General features: G+C 49.5%; 1 protein-coding gene across 16 annotated transcripts in view; it reads left to right on the top strand.

Moving 5' to 3' along the window:
- Positions 1–14784, top strand: part of DYSF (dysferlin) — a 232878-nt gene extending 218094 nt beyond the window's left edge. For all 16 annotated transcript variants that reach the window (XM_054475263.1, XM_054475258.1, XM_054475261.1 and 13 more), the window contains 5 exons: positions 2215–2314; positions 7060–7238; positions 9032–9141; positions 10560–10707; positions 14475–14784. In XM_054475263.1, coding sequence (XP_054331238.1) covers positions 2215–2314; positions 7060–7238; positions 9032–9141; positions 10560–10707; positions 14475–14513 — 576 coding nt within the window. In that variant the 3' untranslated portion in view covers positions 14514–14784. The remainder of the gene's footprint in view (positions 1–2214; positions 2315–7059; positions 7239–9031; positions 9142–10559; positions 10708–14474) is intronic.
- Positions 14785–16303: the final 1519 nt, after the last annotated feature.

Here is a 16303-nt window from a genome sequence, read left to right as displayed (position 1 = left end):
AGTGGAAGGAGAGGCTCACCGGGAGGGAAGGCCAGAGGGGAAGGGACGTTCTCTGTGATGCCAGACTCTGGGAAGAAGGTGGCTGGAAGGAGGGACGGAGAAGGTCAGAAGAGGGGGCTGAGAAACAGAAACAGAGGCCACATGGCTCTGAAGTCAACCAGAAGTGGGAGACAGAAACTGGCTTGGCCGAAGGCGGAGACAGAAACTGGCTTGGCTGAAGCCAGAGCCAGAGGGTCCCTCTTGGAGTGAAGGGACCCTGGGAGGCAGGCGGAGCCGTGGCCACAGTGGGGCACCAGTTAGCTGGGCTGGGCTGAAGGATCGAGTCTGGAGTGGGTTCGTGCAGGGGCACTGCACAGCCTCTGGGCTCCCTGGGCCTGCCACAGAGCCAGCCCTCTGCCGTGGGGTTCAGGGCCTCTGGCGGGCAGGCCCTCCGGGGACCCCATTAACCAGACGAGACTGTCGTAAAGTACAAGGTCTCCTTTCATCCGGCGGCTTTGAACCACCACTGGTTGCTCCGGCCCGGCTCCCCACCTGGAGCCCAGCACACCCACTGGGGCCTGCCTGCGCGTCAGGCACCCACCCTGCAAATAAACAGCTAGTAAAAGCGCCCAGGCCAGGAGCATAATGAGCGCCTGGGACCTGGGGGGGTTCATTCCCCAGGCTGGAGCCCCAGCCCAGCTGCTCCCACCAGGGGCCGTTTGAACCTCTGGCTCATTACCGAGCCCATAAACCAAGCTGGCCAGAGGAATGGAGGCTGCTGGCGGGCCATGCAGGCGGGCCTGCGGAGCTGGCCATAAAAGCTCGCCAGAGGAGGGAGGCACCTGCAGAAGGGTTGGGGCCCGGAAAAGGGGGGAGGCACCAGACAGAGGGCTGGAGGCGAGGGGCCAGCTGGAGACCTGAGCCCCTTCCCCAACCCGGGCAGCAGTCCAGGCCGTGGCTGGGTGCTTTGCACGGGGACTAGTTCTCACGGGGCAGGGGTCGTGGTCTTCGGTTCGGGAGCTCACTGGGATTTCCATGGCCAACCTCTGAGGCTGGGGTGACCACACAGCAGGCCCTGGCTGGACAGCAAGGGTGGGTTTACCAGGCATTCGGTGGAGCTTTTCCCCTGCAGAGTTGGGTCCAGGCCCCTGCTCTGACTCGGCACTCAGGACTTGGCACCCACCATCTGCAGGATGGTCACACTGTTTCCTGTCCTTGCCACTCACCCAGGGGAGAGTTATAGTGAGAAAACAGAGAACAAGACTGTGCTGGAAAGCCCTAGTGACAGTGCTGTGGGTTGAGTGTGGCTGGACTGAGGGCTGCTCCCCGGCCTCCGCATGTGCAGTCCCACACCGCTCAGTTGCTCCATGAAGCCTCAGTGGGAGGAAGCCCAAGATGACTGTGTTCCAGGCGAGCTGGTCTGAGGGAGGCGGGGTGGGGAGAGAAGGGCCCCTCCTCTCCTTTCAGCAGGAGACGGAACTTCCCAGCACTTCAGGCTTTGGCTTTGCCCTGGGTCAAGCTCTTGGAGTGAAGTTGGGTGGGGTGGAGAGGGAGGAGCTGGGGTCTAGATTCCAGTGCCAGCTCCTTACAGCGGCATGCTGGGAGATCCTTCTATGACAGCCAGGGTAGGGTGGGGTCCCTCAGGGTCTCAGTTACCCCACCCTGACCCTGAGGTGCCAGGTACAGAGCAGGGTTTAAGGTAGAGAGCAGGACTCTGGAACCCAGCTGCCAGGGTTTGAATCCAGCTTGCCACTTCCTAGCTGTGTGGTCTTGGATAAATTACTTGCTTTGGTCTCCTCCATTGTAAAGATAGTATCTCCTTTATAGGTGGTTGGAAGGATAAATGAGTTCATAGCAGTAGAGGCCCAACACATAGGAAGCACGATATGAATGTTATTATTATTAGTGGTCAGACCTCAGGCACATTCCTTTAACGTCTCCAAGCCTCACCTTCATCATCTGTAGAATGGGAGTGATAACCTTGACTTACAGAGTTGGGAGGATTAATGGAGCCATCTTATGTGAACTGAGCCTGCATGGTGCCCTTTTGGGCCCTTGAACACTGCCTTCTGGGATCTGCCCTTCCCAGTCTTCCCACAGGACCTGGCTCTGTCGGGTCCCCTGGGGACGTCCTACTCCTCTGCCTCCTCCAGGCAGCCTTCCAGGCTGGAAGGGAACACTGCCTCTCTCTAACCTTGCTTCCTTGCATCCTTCTCTGTTCCTCCTCTGGGTCAGGATGCCTTCTGGAGGCTGGACAAGACTGAGAGCAAAATCCCAGCACGAGTGGTATTCCAGATCTGGGACAATGACAAGTTCTCCTTTGATGATTTTCTGGGTAAGCACCATTGCTAGAATCCCATTCTGCACATGGGGGCTGCCCCAGAACCCACACTGTGTGTTTATGCCACTGTTGGACCCTTGGGGAAGCCTAGCAGGAGGAGTGGTCCTGCTTTCTGCTTTCAGGGAGCTCAGGGTCATGTGTCCCCAGTGTTAAGTGGGGTGTATGACACACAGCAGTGTCAGAGTGATTGGTGGCCACTGAGGGTGGGCCTGTCAGTAGAGGTGGCACTGAACACTGGGCCATGTTGGATGATGGGACTCAGATATGTAAGTACGCGAGGGACGCAAGTGTGTGCTGCCTGTCGCCGGCTGTCTGGCCTCACCTTTGAGGCAGACTGAGCCCTGTGAGTGAGGGTCTCAAGTCAGTCTTCATCCTTGTGCCTGTGTGACCGACTGAGTGAACAAACCCAGGCTCCATCCCCATTACCCCCAGACAGGGTTCTAGTGGGAAGGGCTGTGATGAAATCTGGGATTGGGGAGCAGGGAGGCTGGGTTGAATGGAAGGTGGTGATGGTGGCCTTATAGGGTTAGGATATGGCGACAAGGAGGAAGACATTGTATGGGGCCAGCACGCTCATCTGTGAGAGCAGTGAGTTCCAGATAGCCCTGTCATGGCTATAAAGGTTAACTCTGGAAAATGTGGTCTATCCATACAATGGGATAGTATTCAGCCATGAAAGCAATGAAATACTGATACATACTACACTGTGGGTGAACCTGAAAACATGCCAGGTGAAAGAAGCCAGACACAAAAGGTCAAATATTATATGGCTTCATGTATATGAAATGTCCAAAATAGGCAAATCCATAGAGACAGAAAATAGGTTAGTGGTTGCTAGGGATTGGGGGAAGGGGGGATGGGGAGTGACTGTGATGGGTAAGAGGTTTCTTTTTGGGGTGATGGGAAGGTTCTGGAATTAGATGGTGGTGACGGTCGCACAACTCTGTGAATATACTCAAAGCCACTGATTTGTACACTTAAAATGGTTAAAGTGGTGCATTTATGTGAGGTGGATTTTACCTTGATTAAAAAATAAAGCGAGCTTGTGAAAACGGCAGCCCAGGAAGTCAGGATCCCTGGTTTCTAGATCCATTCTGCCACTTGGGAGCAGGGTGGCCTGGAGCCCTCTTGGGGTAGCCCTTGATTGGAGAAGGTGAGTAGTTCTTAGCTGAGCCCTGGGGCCCCTGCAGGGGATATTCTGAGGCGCGGCTTCTTCTGGCAGTGGGGAGAAGGCTGCCTGTTCACTTGAGGTGTTCCCCCGCCCTGCACACCTGGCCTGGCCAAATGCACACAGAGAACTTTGTTATAAAAGCATCAGGTGTAAAAAGGGTGGCACCAAGTTTGACTTCTATTATTTTACTTATTATTTTGTACATAATTCCTGTAGAGGAATTAGAAAATGCAGGTAAGCAATGCCTCCTCCCCACCTTAATCTCACCACCCAATTTCCACTAACATTTTGGCAGTATTATTGTATTATATATTATTTGAGACTTAAACAAACATAAGTATTTTATATATGTATTTATATATACACATATACATGCATACATATATTCATATGTATATGAATGGATTTCTATTATACAGACTGTTTTATATCCTGATTTTTTGGTAAACCTAATATTCCAAGAACGTCCTTTCTGGTCAGTAGGTATCGATCTGCATTTATATCTCCATCATCACACTTAATGCCTGCCTATGTTTTGTCATAGAGATGGGCCTCGTTTTGATTAATCCTCTCTTGGTGGGTATTCAGATCATCTCCAGGTTCTCCAATATGAGTGAGACCCTCGGCGTATGCACATCTTTGGATCCTTAGTGCATATCTTTCCTTAACTCTAAGAAGTAGATGTGTCTTTGTAGATTTTAATGGTTTTTGAAACATTTTGTTCAGTTGCCCTCTAGAAAGGTTTTACTTGTTTATACTCTCACCTGTGCCCTGTTTGTACAAGGTGCCATTTTCCCTAAGCTTTTGCTACCACTATACATTAAAAAAAAATTGCCAATAAGATATTTCCTTTTTATTTGCATTTTTAAAATTGCGTTTAAGGTAGAACTTTAAAATATATTTATTATCCATACTGTGGAATTTTTTTCATGGTTTTGCAATGTTCATCTTTTATTATTGATTTTCAGAGCCTTTTATGTATTAAGAATACATTGCAAATAATCTCTCCCAATTTTTCTTATGCTTTAAAATTTTTATGGAGTCTTCTTTTCTTACAGATTTTATGAATTTATGGCATCAATCTTTCCTTTATGAAGTGAGGCTTTAGAAAATTAGTTTTTAAAAGAAAAACAAACCCCCGTATTTTTTACTGACTGAGTAAATCATGTTCAAAGTAAAGTTAAACAGACTCATCCTTTGTTTTAAAAAATAAAACCATTAACAAATACTAGCTTTTATATCCAGGAGATTTTTCTTTTCCACCTTCATAATTTGTTTTCTAATTACATAATTTATGTCTTTTGAATATTTATTACTTTTTAATTTTAAAGGTAATGGTTAAGCACCTATAAGCTCACCATCCAGATACCCTGTGTTCCCTTACAGTCTTTTATGTAGATCATGCTGAGATAATGTGTGTGCGTGTGTGTGTGTGTGTGTGGTTTAATATTCTGACATTTGCTTAATATATTGGCACCATATTTCAAATAGAAAATAAACATTCATTCATCTGCGCTGGAGGGATGGAGAAATATATGGGTGGGTGGAGCATAGATGAATGCCGATATACAGTTGAATAAGTGGACAGACAGGTGGAATAATAACCTGATTAATGGATAGATATAGTGCTTAACAAATGGTAGCTATATAGGAATGTGGATAGTTAGGTCAAAGCAGTTGCACAGATGGAAGGACGGATTGATAAATGGATGAGTGGAAAGAAAGAAAACTAGAAAAAGAGTTATATTTAATGTTCAGTTATAGTAACTATGCATTCTACACTGAAAAAAATTGAATCACCTTTGCATGGTGTTTGAGAATTTCTTTAATTTGGCTTCAGAAAATAATTTTTCTATTGATCTCTCGTAATCCCTTCAGCAACCTATGCTCCAATCCCATTGACTTTGTCAGGTTATGATTAGATTAGGTGAAACCACATGAAATTGCTGTTTAAATGGGTCAAAGATAGTTAAATACAAGAATTTTCATATGGTTCAGCCTAATAGCTGAAGGTATCCTGGGAGATGATAGATAAAAGGGATGATTAGATAAAACAATATAAAAAGATAGCTGCTTGGATAACTAGGTGGTAGATGAAAAAGACTGTTGGATGAACCACAGTGAGGTACCACTTCATGCCTACTAAGATAATAGTAATAATAATAGTAATAATAATAATAATAAACCAGAATATAACAAGTGTTTTGAGGATGTGGAGAAATTGCTGGTGTGCTGGGACATTGTTGGTTGAGGGTAAAATGATTCAGCTGCTGTGGAAAACTGTTTGGCAGTTCCTTGAAAAGCTGATCATAGAATTACTAATGAACCAAGAATCCTACTCTAGGTGTGTATGTACCCCAAAGAATTGAAAACAGGGACTCAGACATTTGTGTGCTAACGTTCACTGCAACATTATTCACAATATGAAGTTAAAAGATGGGAACAACTCAAGTGTCCATCAACAGATGAATGAATGAACAAAGTGTGGTACAGGTTAAATATCACTTATCTGAAATGCTTGGAACCAGAAGTGTTTCAGATTTCTGATGCTTTTTGGATTTTGGAATAATTGCATATACTTAATAAGATATGTTTGGGATAGGACCCAAATCTAAATACAAAATTTTTTTCATATATACTTTGTAAGCATAGCCTGAAGGGAATTTTATAGAATATTTAAGATAATTTTATGCATGAAACAAAGTTTAAGTACGTGTGTATGGAGTTTTCCACTTGTAGCATTATGTTGGCAATCGGAAACTTTCAGACTTTGGAGCATTTCAAATTTCAGATTTTCAGATTATGGATGTTCAACCCATATAGGCCTAGAATGGAATCTTATTCAACCATAAAAAATAATACGGATTAAAAAATACACTACTGATATATACAACAAGGATGAACCCTGAAAACATTATGGAAATCAAAATAAGCCAGACACAAAAGAACAAATATTGTATGATTCCACTTATATGAAATATCTAGAATAGACAAATTCATAGAGACAGAAAGTAGACTAGAGGTTACTGGGGCGAACGGGAGGGAGGAATGGGGAGTTATTGCTTAATGGGTGCAGAGTTTTTGTTTGAGGGATGAAAAAGTTTTGGAAATAGTAGTGATGGTTGTACAGCATTGTGGCTGTAATTAAAGCCACTGAATTGTACACTTAACCTGGTTAAAATAACAAATTTTATGTTATATATATTTTACCATGATAAAAACAATTTTAAAAAATTGATGTATGGCTGTTTATAGATGGTGTATGAATGGATTTGTACATAGATGAGTAATTGAAGAGGTGGGTGGCTTCGTTAAGGGTGATTAAATAGGAGTGGATGAACATGCGAATGAATGCATGAGTGGATGAATGGGAAGCTGTATAGATGGAATGGGAGACAATGGGTGGGGAGATGGAGAGTTTGTGAGATTTTACCTGTGGCTCGGCCATGGATAGAAGCTGGTGACAGAGGAGGTGACTGAGTTTTTCCTGAACCTGCCCTGCCTAAGGGTGGCTACAGGCTGTCAGTGATCGAGAAACCCTTGGCCAAAAACCACCTCTCTGTTGCAGGCTCCCTGCAGCTCGATCTCAACCGCATGCCCAAGCCAGCCAAGACAGCCGAGAAGTGCTCCTTGGACCAGCTGGATGATACTTTCCACCCAGAATGGTTTGTGTCCCTTTTTGAGCAGAAAACAGTGAAGGGCTGGTGGCCCTGTGTAGCAGAAGAGGGTGAGAAGAAAATACTGGCGGTAAGTCTACTTCCTCCAGCCCCAGTGGAGGGCATGGGGGCAGCTTCTTCCATAGAAATTGTCAGAAAATACGTCATCAGAAAATACGTGCTTACTGTTCCTCCTCCTTTCTCTCGCTCTCCTGTCCCCGTCCCCCCTCTCTCTCTATTTTCCAAGGCATTCTCCCTCTTTCCTCCCAATTCCCAGCTGCCTTCTCCTTTGAGGCTCACATCCCAGGGGAAGCTTATTTAAATCAAAAGATTACTCTGTTTATACTCTGCTAATTGGCTTTAATAGTGACCTGTGTCCTGGGTTCCCTCTGATCCGGGCTTCCTGGGTGAATGGACAGGGGTCATGCCTCTCCCATTTGAGCAGGACCCTCCAAGGGACCATCCTTGTTCTACTGTCTGAGAGGTCTGCTTAGAGGGGTGACTGGAGGGCCCGGGAGAACTGTCCTTCCCCTGGGTCCACAGCAGCCACGGAGAGGAAGTTAATCCCTGAAAGTTTACTTGGAAATTTCAGGCAGCCAGCCAACCCTGAAAGTGGTCCTTGAAATTGAATATACTTGTTATATAAAGAGTGGTAACAATAAGAAATACTAGTACCCCAAAGGAAAAATGAGAAAACGACATGCATAGATAATTCACAAAATAATTACCAATGTCTGCAAAGCATTTTTAAAAAGGTTTAGTCTCTCTAGTAATTAAATAAAGAGATACAGTAGTCCCCTTTTATCTGGAGGAGATACGTTCCAAGACCCCCAGGGGATGCCTGAAACTGCAGATAGTACTAAACCCATATTATGTACTGTGTTTATTCCCATCTATACATATCTATGAGAAAGTTTAATTTCTAAATGAGGCACAGTAAGAGATTAACAACAATAACTAATAATAAAATAGAACAATTATAACAATATATTGCTATAAAAGTTAGGTGAATGTGGTCTTTCTCTCTGTGTGTCAAAATATCTTACTGTACTGGCCCACAGGTAGCTGAAACCCTAGAAATCAAACCCAAAGATAAGGGAGGACTACTGTATTTTAAAATGTGGTTTTTTGGGGTCTATTAAATTATATATATTTTTAAAATAGAAATGCTCATTGCTGCTGAGCATGCAGAGAGAAGACAGGTCCCCCTTTTACCTCTGCTGGGAGTGGGAGTGCTAATGGTTTTACTGTGTGGAGGAAGCAATTTGATAACATATAGTAACAGATTTAACAATATTTATGCCCTTGGACTCTGTCATCCCATTTCTAAAATCTCTTCTAAATAAATAACCCAATAAATTTAAAAAATCTAGGTTCTGGGATATTTGTTGCAGCATTACTTATCCTATCAAAGAGTTGGAAACAACCTAAATGAACCAAAATAAGTAGTTTACTAAATAATTATGGTCAGCCATCCCATAGAATGTTTGGCAGTCATTAAAAACCAAACTTTAAAGAATAGACAACTACATAGTGAAATATATTCCAAAGTGAAAAAAGGCAGCTGTGGAACTGTATATGCACAGTGTGACGTTTCATACACTCGCAGAGAAGATCAGCCATGATGCATGCAGATGTTAACAGTGCTTGTCTCCATGTAGTGGAAGCGTGGGTGACAGTCTCCCTTCTTTATACATTTCTGAGGTTTCCAAATGTTTTACAAAGCGCAGGTGCTGCTTTTATGTTCAGCAACCCTACATCTTTTTTTTTTTTTTTTTTTTTTTTTTAAATGAAGTGGCCCTTATGTTTTTCCTGGCCTGATTACTCTCCAGGCCACTGAGCAGAGCCTTTGTGCCCCTAACCAGGTGCTCTCTGTCCCCTCAGGGCAAGCTGGAAATGACCTTGGAGATTGTAGCAGAGAGTGAGCATGAGGAGCGGCCCGCTGGCCAGGGCCGGGATGAGCCCAACATGAACCCTAAGCTGGAGGACCCAAGGTCAGTGCCCAGCCCCTGAGCCCCAATGCCCACAGGTCTGGGGGTATAGGCCACAGTCCAGGAGGCATCCCATTGCATGGCCATGTAGAAGTCACAAAGCCCACATGGCTCAGAGAGGGGCATGACTCATCCAAGACCACACAGTAAGTTAGGGGGCAGGTGACGGGCATCTTTCCAGAGAACACTGGGCTCAGTGAATTCAAGATGAAGGTGCTATTGGGTACCTGTTGGTTGTGTGCCAAGGATGTTATCATATGCATGTGTACATTGTGCTATGGAACCTTCCCTGCAGGGTAGTTGTTATTATCACCATTTTACAGGTGAGGAAACAATCTCAGCAAAGTTAAATTAGGGCATTCCAGCTAGGACAGTGGTGAAGCAGAAATGCTCTCACCTGGTCTGATTGGCTCCAGAGCCCGATCAAGGTCTTGGCCCTACCAAGCTGCCTTTTGTGGCTCTCCTATGGTGCCAGTGTGACTTTCAAATGGTTCTTCAGCCTTCATTTTCCCATCTGTGAAATGGGAAGCCCAATCCCTGTCTTCCCTATATCACAGACCTCTTAGGGAGATAGACCAAGCCAATGGATATAGATGCTGTGAAGGCAGTTACAGGGGCAGAGTCACTGAAAGATGGCTGTGGGGGCTCAGGAATGTGTTTGCCAGATCCTGCCCCACCAGCCTACTTGGCTCAAGTTGAATTTAGCATAGATGGCTCAGTTAGTCACCATGCTATGATTAGCACCTTGTGCCTGAGTGCCATGGGGCTGGCAGAGCAGTGAGAGGCACCCTTGCCCAAGGATGCTGGGATCTGCACAGGAAGAAAAGAGAGACCCATGAAACACCAGTGTGCAATCTGATGTTAATGGGGCCATGATGGAGACACAGAATCCTCCACGTATTTTGAGTTGTGGAGCTGGCCTAGGGAAAGGTTTTGAGGTTCTTGGTTATGAGAGAACCAGCTTCCTACGTTCTCTTCCCACCATCGTTCCCTGAGCATGGACCAGCCACGTGCATCTGGGCAGGTGGCTTGGCTTATCTGGGGCTCGGTGGGCTGGAGAGCACTTTGAGGCACTGCCCAGCTCCTAAATCTGTAGTTTGTGATTAAGTCCTGGGTCAGGAATGGGCGAGGGCACCAAGGAAGGTGTCCTGGAGAGGATGGCAGAGAACTGGGCCCCTGAGGATGCTTAGGGCTTGGCAGCATCCAGAAGAGGAGGGCAGCACAGGTGGGGGTGACACTGTAGCAAGGGCTTGGGGGAGAGGGAATGCAAGTGCAAAGGGCTAGTTTAGGGACAGGACCTGGGCAGGCGCTGGGGGTGGACTGTGGAGGGCCAGGCTGTTGGACCTGCTGTTGAGAGAAGAGTTTGGAGAAAGCAGCCCTCGTAGAGGATGCCCAGTTGACCTCCGGGATCTCGCTTCCAGGCGCCCCGACACCTCCTTCCTGTGGTTTACCTCCCCATACAAGACCATGAAGTTCATCCTGTGGCGGCGTTTCCGGTGGGCCATCATCCTCTTCATCATCCTCTTCATCCTGCTGCTGTTCCTGGCCATCTTCATCTACGCCTTCCCGGTGAGCAGGCCCGACGACACTGTGGTGGGGGAACTCTGGGTCTAATGGGGGAGTTCATCGTTGTCCTCAAAGAGCTCTCCCAGTCTAATGGAGAGAAGTAACCTCTGTCCTTGGAGAGCCCCTGGTCTGATGAGGATACAGAGCCCGGCTCTGGGGGGTCTCCAATCTGGTAGGTGTACAAAGTTCTACCCTTGGAGGCTCTTAGTCCAGTGAGAGAAACTGAGTTATTGCCCTTCATGGTGAGACAAACCTGTCCTCAGCAAGCCCCTAGAATTTGTAGTCAAGGGGTTAGGAGAAGATGAGGACCTTTGGGTTGCGGTGGGCAGGGGGACTTTCTGGAAGGGAGGTGTGGAACTGGGTCTGAAAGGAAGGTGAGATGTTGATGGCAGAGCAGAGAAGGTCCCTTTGTCTCGACAGCAGTTGCAAATCCAGAGGAAGGGAGGAGCTGGGGCTGGGAGAGCATCTCAGGGTCCACCTGAGGCCCTCAATAGAGTGTGTCCTGCCTCCTGCAGCAGGTGGGCATAGGGAAGCTGTCGGGGAGCGGGAGGCTGGCCCAGGAGCCTTGGCTCGGTGCCCATTTGGGTTTCTTTTCACTTGGTAAGAAGCCAGTTGATGAGCATGCGGGGCCATACCAGAGGCGGCTGTCGTGCCCTTGCTCTGTGGGCCCCGCTTGGGGGAGGAAGGTCCCTGCCTGTGCTTCCCCAGCCTGCACAGCTCATCAGGAAACCTGGATCACCAGGGAGCCTCCCCCAGTGTCTCTGATACTTTAGACCTTGAAGGGGTTGCAGCATTCTCAGGCTGACACCTGATTTCTAATGCTCTTTAAAATTTAAAAGAAATCTTTTTAACATGAAAACTCCAACCCTATATAAAAGTGGAGAGAATAGTGTAATCCACCCCTTGAGGACCTTATGTTGGTGGCAAAGATGCAAACACCCAGAGAAGGAAAGGGCCTGGCCGTAGGCTGCACAGTACTCCACGCACACTCCCAATCCAGGGCTCACTGTGATTCCCACTTCAGGCCTCAGTCCTGGTCAGCACCAGGCCACTGGCCAACAGCATTGATCCCATGGCAGACAGGCTGCTTGGGGAACTGCCCCCAGGTGAGCTCTTTACTCTGTGAGTCCTCCAGGAGGAGGAAAGGGCAAGAGCCCTCCTCCCACTTTAGCTGGCTATGTCTGTGTCTGCAGAATGCATCTCAGAGAGGAAGAGAGTTAAAACCACACACCTTTCCATGCAGTTCCTAACAGCTGAACTGAGAGGAGCTGGGGAAAGGATGACTGGTTTGGATGTCCAGACCAGCTACCCTCTGGGCCATAGTGACTAAGGAGAGTCTAGAACCAGGGTGGTGAAGGGTCTGCCTACAGGCCAGGCCTGCTAAGCTGCCTGTGGTCGCCTGAGGCACCATGGAGAAATGTTTCTGAGGTTCTGAGGTTTGTCGATCAGCAAAATCTGACTGTGGTCCGGGGTAGGTCTAGGTTGCAGGGACCCGAGGTGTGTACGATGTGGGAGGCCTCTTTAAGAAAAGGGAGACGAGATTACAAATATAAGCTGAGATACAGGACTATGGAAGGGTGTGTGCACATGTGGTGTCCTGCAGCATGAGCTGTTGCTGTGACCTGAGATACGGGGTCAGGCCCCAGGACTTCTGTCTGGTGTTTCCTGGCCAGGGGGCACCCTTCCCAGCCTGCCTCAAGCTCCTCCTCCCATTCGGAGCCCAGCTGGCCGATGTTCAGTTAGCCACAGAGACTCTAAGCACGTGTGTGCGTCTGGGAGGTAAGGGCGTGTTCTGGGGTTGAGGGAGAAGAGGATGAGGCCTCATGCCACTGGGGAGTGCTCACTCCCCTGGGGAGACATTGAAACCAGAGAGTAAGGAAAAATACTGTGGATGATCAAATGCTCTTTTGGGAGGCTCAGGCCGTGGGAGTTTAGGAAGAGAAGAGCTGCTGCAGACCCTTGCCCTCGGTGTGGTCGGAGGACTAGCAGCAACAGCACCAGGGAACTCACTAGAAACTCAGAGTCCCAGGCCGGCCCTGGCCTGCTGAGGGGGAATCTGCATGTAGGCACATGATGGTCAGAGAAACCCTGTTGGATGTGACAGAGCTCTGTCGCTGGAGTCAAGATTACCGACTCTTCCTGTGACCTTGGCAAATCCCTCCTGCTCACATGAGGAAGGGGCTGCATTAGGTTAGCTCTGGCCTTCTGTGGCTGGGACTGTGCTTAGGGGAGCACTGTCATCTTCCCTGGGTGTTGTACATTAAGCCAAGCCTCCTTCTGAAAAGCCAAGGGGAGGGGAAAGGCAGGTCCAAAGTGGCATCGCCACCACCCATGACGTGCCTAAGCCCAGCCTCTGCCAGCTGCACCCTGCACTGCAAGGCTACTGGGCGGCAGATCTAGACCTCCAGGGGCCTGGGGAAGACCTCTGCTGCCTGGCTGGGAGAGGAAGGAAAGATTTCCAGTCACTTCCAGCCTGTGGTCCTTCCCCATCCCTGTGGGCAGGAGCAGAGTGGCACTGTGCGGGGCCTGGGCAGAGCTCCTCCCTGTCTTCTGGCCCCCCGGCAGTGGGCCACTCTCCTTTGAGTTCTTCTGGAAGTTGTCCTCTTTAAAATATGGACCCTGCCTCCCCTCTCCCAGGGCTGGCATGGGGGTGTCAGATCCTAGGTAAGGAGTCTGGGGATGAAGGGGGCGGCCTGGGCATGAGGCTGCAGACTGGCTTTGCTCACAGGTCTTTGCTACAAGCTGAGCATATCCTGCCTCCCTCCACCCAAGTCACTCAATCATTTGGCCAGTACCAAACTATGAGGGTCGGGCCCTGGTGACCCTCAACTGGCTTTCAGGCCATGGGACAGAGGCTGCCTGCCCCAAGCCAGGGCCTAGTGGAGAGGGGCCCAAGGACAGGGCAGCTCCCTCCAGTTGGCCTAATCCCCTACCCTCTTGGAAATTCCCTTGGGAGGGGTATGTGGGGGCAGCCTGTCTGATTCCTCTCAGCTTCCCCCTCAGAGCCAGCCGGGAGCAGGGCCAGCGTGGGGAGGCAGGAGGCGTTTGGCGGGGAAGGAGGGCCGGCTCTGTTTCCAGAGTTGGCTTTCCCCAGCCGGCGCTGGGGAACATACTGTCCCAATTAGGAGCCCTGTGTTGTGTTGTATGTGTTTTCATGGTTTTTGGGGGGAGAAGTGGGGAGGGGAGGATACTGTCAATCCTGCAGCAGGCAGGGCTCAATCAAGGGCGCCCCGTCTCTAGTGCTGGGCTGTGCCGTGGGTCATCCACGACAGCCCATCCCCAACTCTCTCTCTCTGCTTTCTGGACAGGGGTGTGATGACCTGTAAGCCCTGGGCTGCCATGTGGGGGAGGACCCTGGGCCACACCTTCAGCACCTGTCTGATGGAAGAGGCCAGGTCCAGGGTGCTCAGAGTCCTCTGGACAGTCAGCTGGAACCTGGAAATGGGCCTGGCTTGATGGGGGAGAAGACAGAGCAATTTGGGCAGCTTTGGCCCCCAGCTGGGAGGGTGCGGGTGGAGTTTCGAAGGGTATGGGTTTGCCTGATGGGCTGGAGCTAGGCAGGGCCGAGTGTTGAGCCCCACATGGGATGGATGGCGAGTGGTGAGGGCGAGGCGTGGGCAGGTGGTTGAAGAGCCACGAGCATCCTCTCCCAGCCTCTTGCCTTCTGGCAGCTTAGCCCCATCCTCTGAGACCCAGATCTGGGACAGCTGCTCTGGCTGTGCCTGCCCCAGTGGGATCACCATGGGTCCCTGTCTCCTCCCTCCCTCCAGAACTATGCTGCCATGAAGCTGGTGAAGCCCTTCAGCTGAGGACTCTCCTGCCCTGTAGAAGGGGGCGTGGGGTCCCCTCCAGCATGGGACTGGCCTGCCTCCTCCGCCCAGCTCGGCAAGCTCCTCCAGACCTCCCAGGCCTGATTGTCCTGCCAGGGTGGGCAGACAGACAGATGGACCGGCCCACACTCCCAGAGTTGCTAACATGGAGCTCTGAGATCACCCCACTTCCATCATTTCCTTCTCCCCCAACCCAACGCTTTTTTGGATCAGCTCGGACATATTTCAGTATAAAACCGTTTGAACCACACAGCAGTGTCAGTGTGTGTATCTCTACAGTACCTGAACAGGGTGTGACTGTGAAGGGGGATGTGCCTGGGTGGGCGGGGAGGGTGGATGGGGTGTGGGTGCTACTTCCAGCCCAGCCTTCTGGAGGGAGAGGCAGCCGAGAAGCAGTGGGTGGGGCCCCATGGAACTGCTGCTGCTTTCACAAGACCGGTTGCGGGTGGGGTGGGCTTGGGGCTTGGTGTCTGGCTTGCCTTAGCCCCGGCCTTCTCTGCCTTCTCTCCAATCCGGGACTTTCCCCTTTCCCCCTGCCTTCTCCTCACTCGGGCACCCCCCTGTCTCCCAGGCTGCCCTTTGCCTAGGAGGGCAGCTACCTGTATCTTCTGGTTTCTTTGACCATGCTGAGGAAGAGGTTCCATTTTATAGAAAGGGAACTCCAGCGGGGAGGGTTCGGCCAGAAATCCCCTAGGCAGGGAGGCCACTGCACCTCTGGCTTTGGCCTATTCCTATAGAATCCTGGGATTTCTTGCAATTCTCTCTCTCTGCTTTAAGAATCTGATCTGGACAAAGACACCTTTTTCTTGTGGTCTAAAGCTTAGTTGTAGCCATTGGTTTGACATTTCCTGCAGGAATCAGGCTTAATCTACAGGAGCAGCAGGAACATACTTGGAGAGAAAGCCAAGAGCTTGAAAACATCACGTTTCCAAGAGTCTCCTGCATCTCTCGCCCGAGGGGCTGAACTCTGTGAGCACAGAGCTGGCAGCCTCCACTCCTGTTACCCAGCGGGTGTCCCCTGTTTTCCACAGTGACCCTGCATCCTGGCCCAGTCCTCCTTGGCTCTTCACTAATTGGCAGGACTGGAACCTGCCTGGGTGAGGGAGCTACACCTTGAAAGCAGGGTGCTTCTTACTTCAGGAGAGCTTCAGGCTAGAGGTGGCTATGAGTCCTGAGACCCTGACACCTGAACCCTAGAGCCAGGGGCCACACCACACGTAGGACACAGCAGGGACTGGGGTCAGAGCTTTTCTGGGAAGGTCAGTCTGGTGCTGAGCCTTCACTGAGCACGCTAAGCATGCCTGTGGGGAGGCAGTGAGAGGAGGCTGGCCTTTAGGGAGGGCTAGAGGGAGAGGAAGGAAGGGATGGGGCCGCCACTTCAGGAGGCGCCGAGAGAGTTTTTTAGGAGAGGGGAAACCTGAGAATATTTGAAGGGAGGAAGGAGGAAGCCACTGGTTAGGGAAAGATCAAAGACACAAGACAGAGAATGAGGTGATTCATGGAATCAGTTTCTGGAGAAGGAGAGGAGGGGGTTTGCTTTGGAAAGAAGGTCTGTTTTGTCTTCCAGGCTCAGAAAGGCAAGAGGAAATGAATGAATACCATGCAACTATCAACTGAATTAAAAGAGCTTTAGGGGTCATTGTGCTCATTTTTTCATTTGTTCCTTCACTTTATTCTTGATTCTCTGGGTTGCAGGTAATGGAAAACCCCACTCAAGCTAGGAAAGGGAATTTAATGGCTTTACAGAAATGAAACACCCAGATGATTGG

The sequence above is a fragment of the Pongo pygmaeus genome, chromosome 12, assembly GCF_028885625.2.
Source record: "Pongo pygmaeus isolate AG05252 chromosome 12, NHGRI_mPonPyg2-v2.0_pri, whole genome shotgun sequence".
In the NCBI taxonomy this organism is placed as follows: domain Eukaryota; kingdom Metazoa; phylum Chordata; class Mammalia; order Primates; family Hominidae; genus Pongo; species Pongo pygmaeus.
This window is presented reverse-complemented; position numbering and strand designations above follow the sequence as displayed.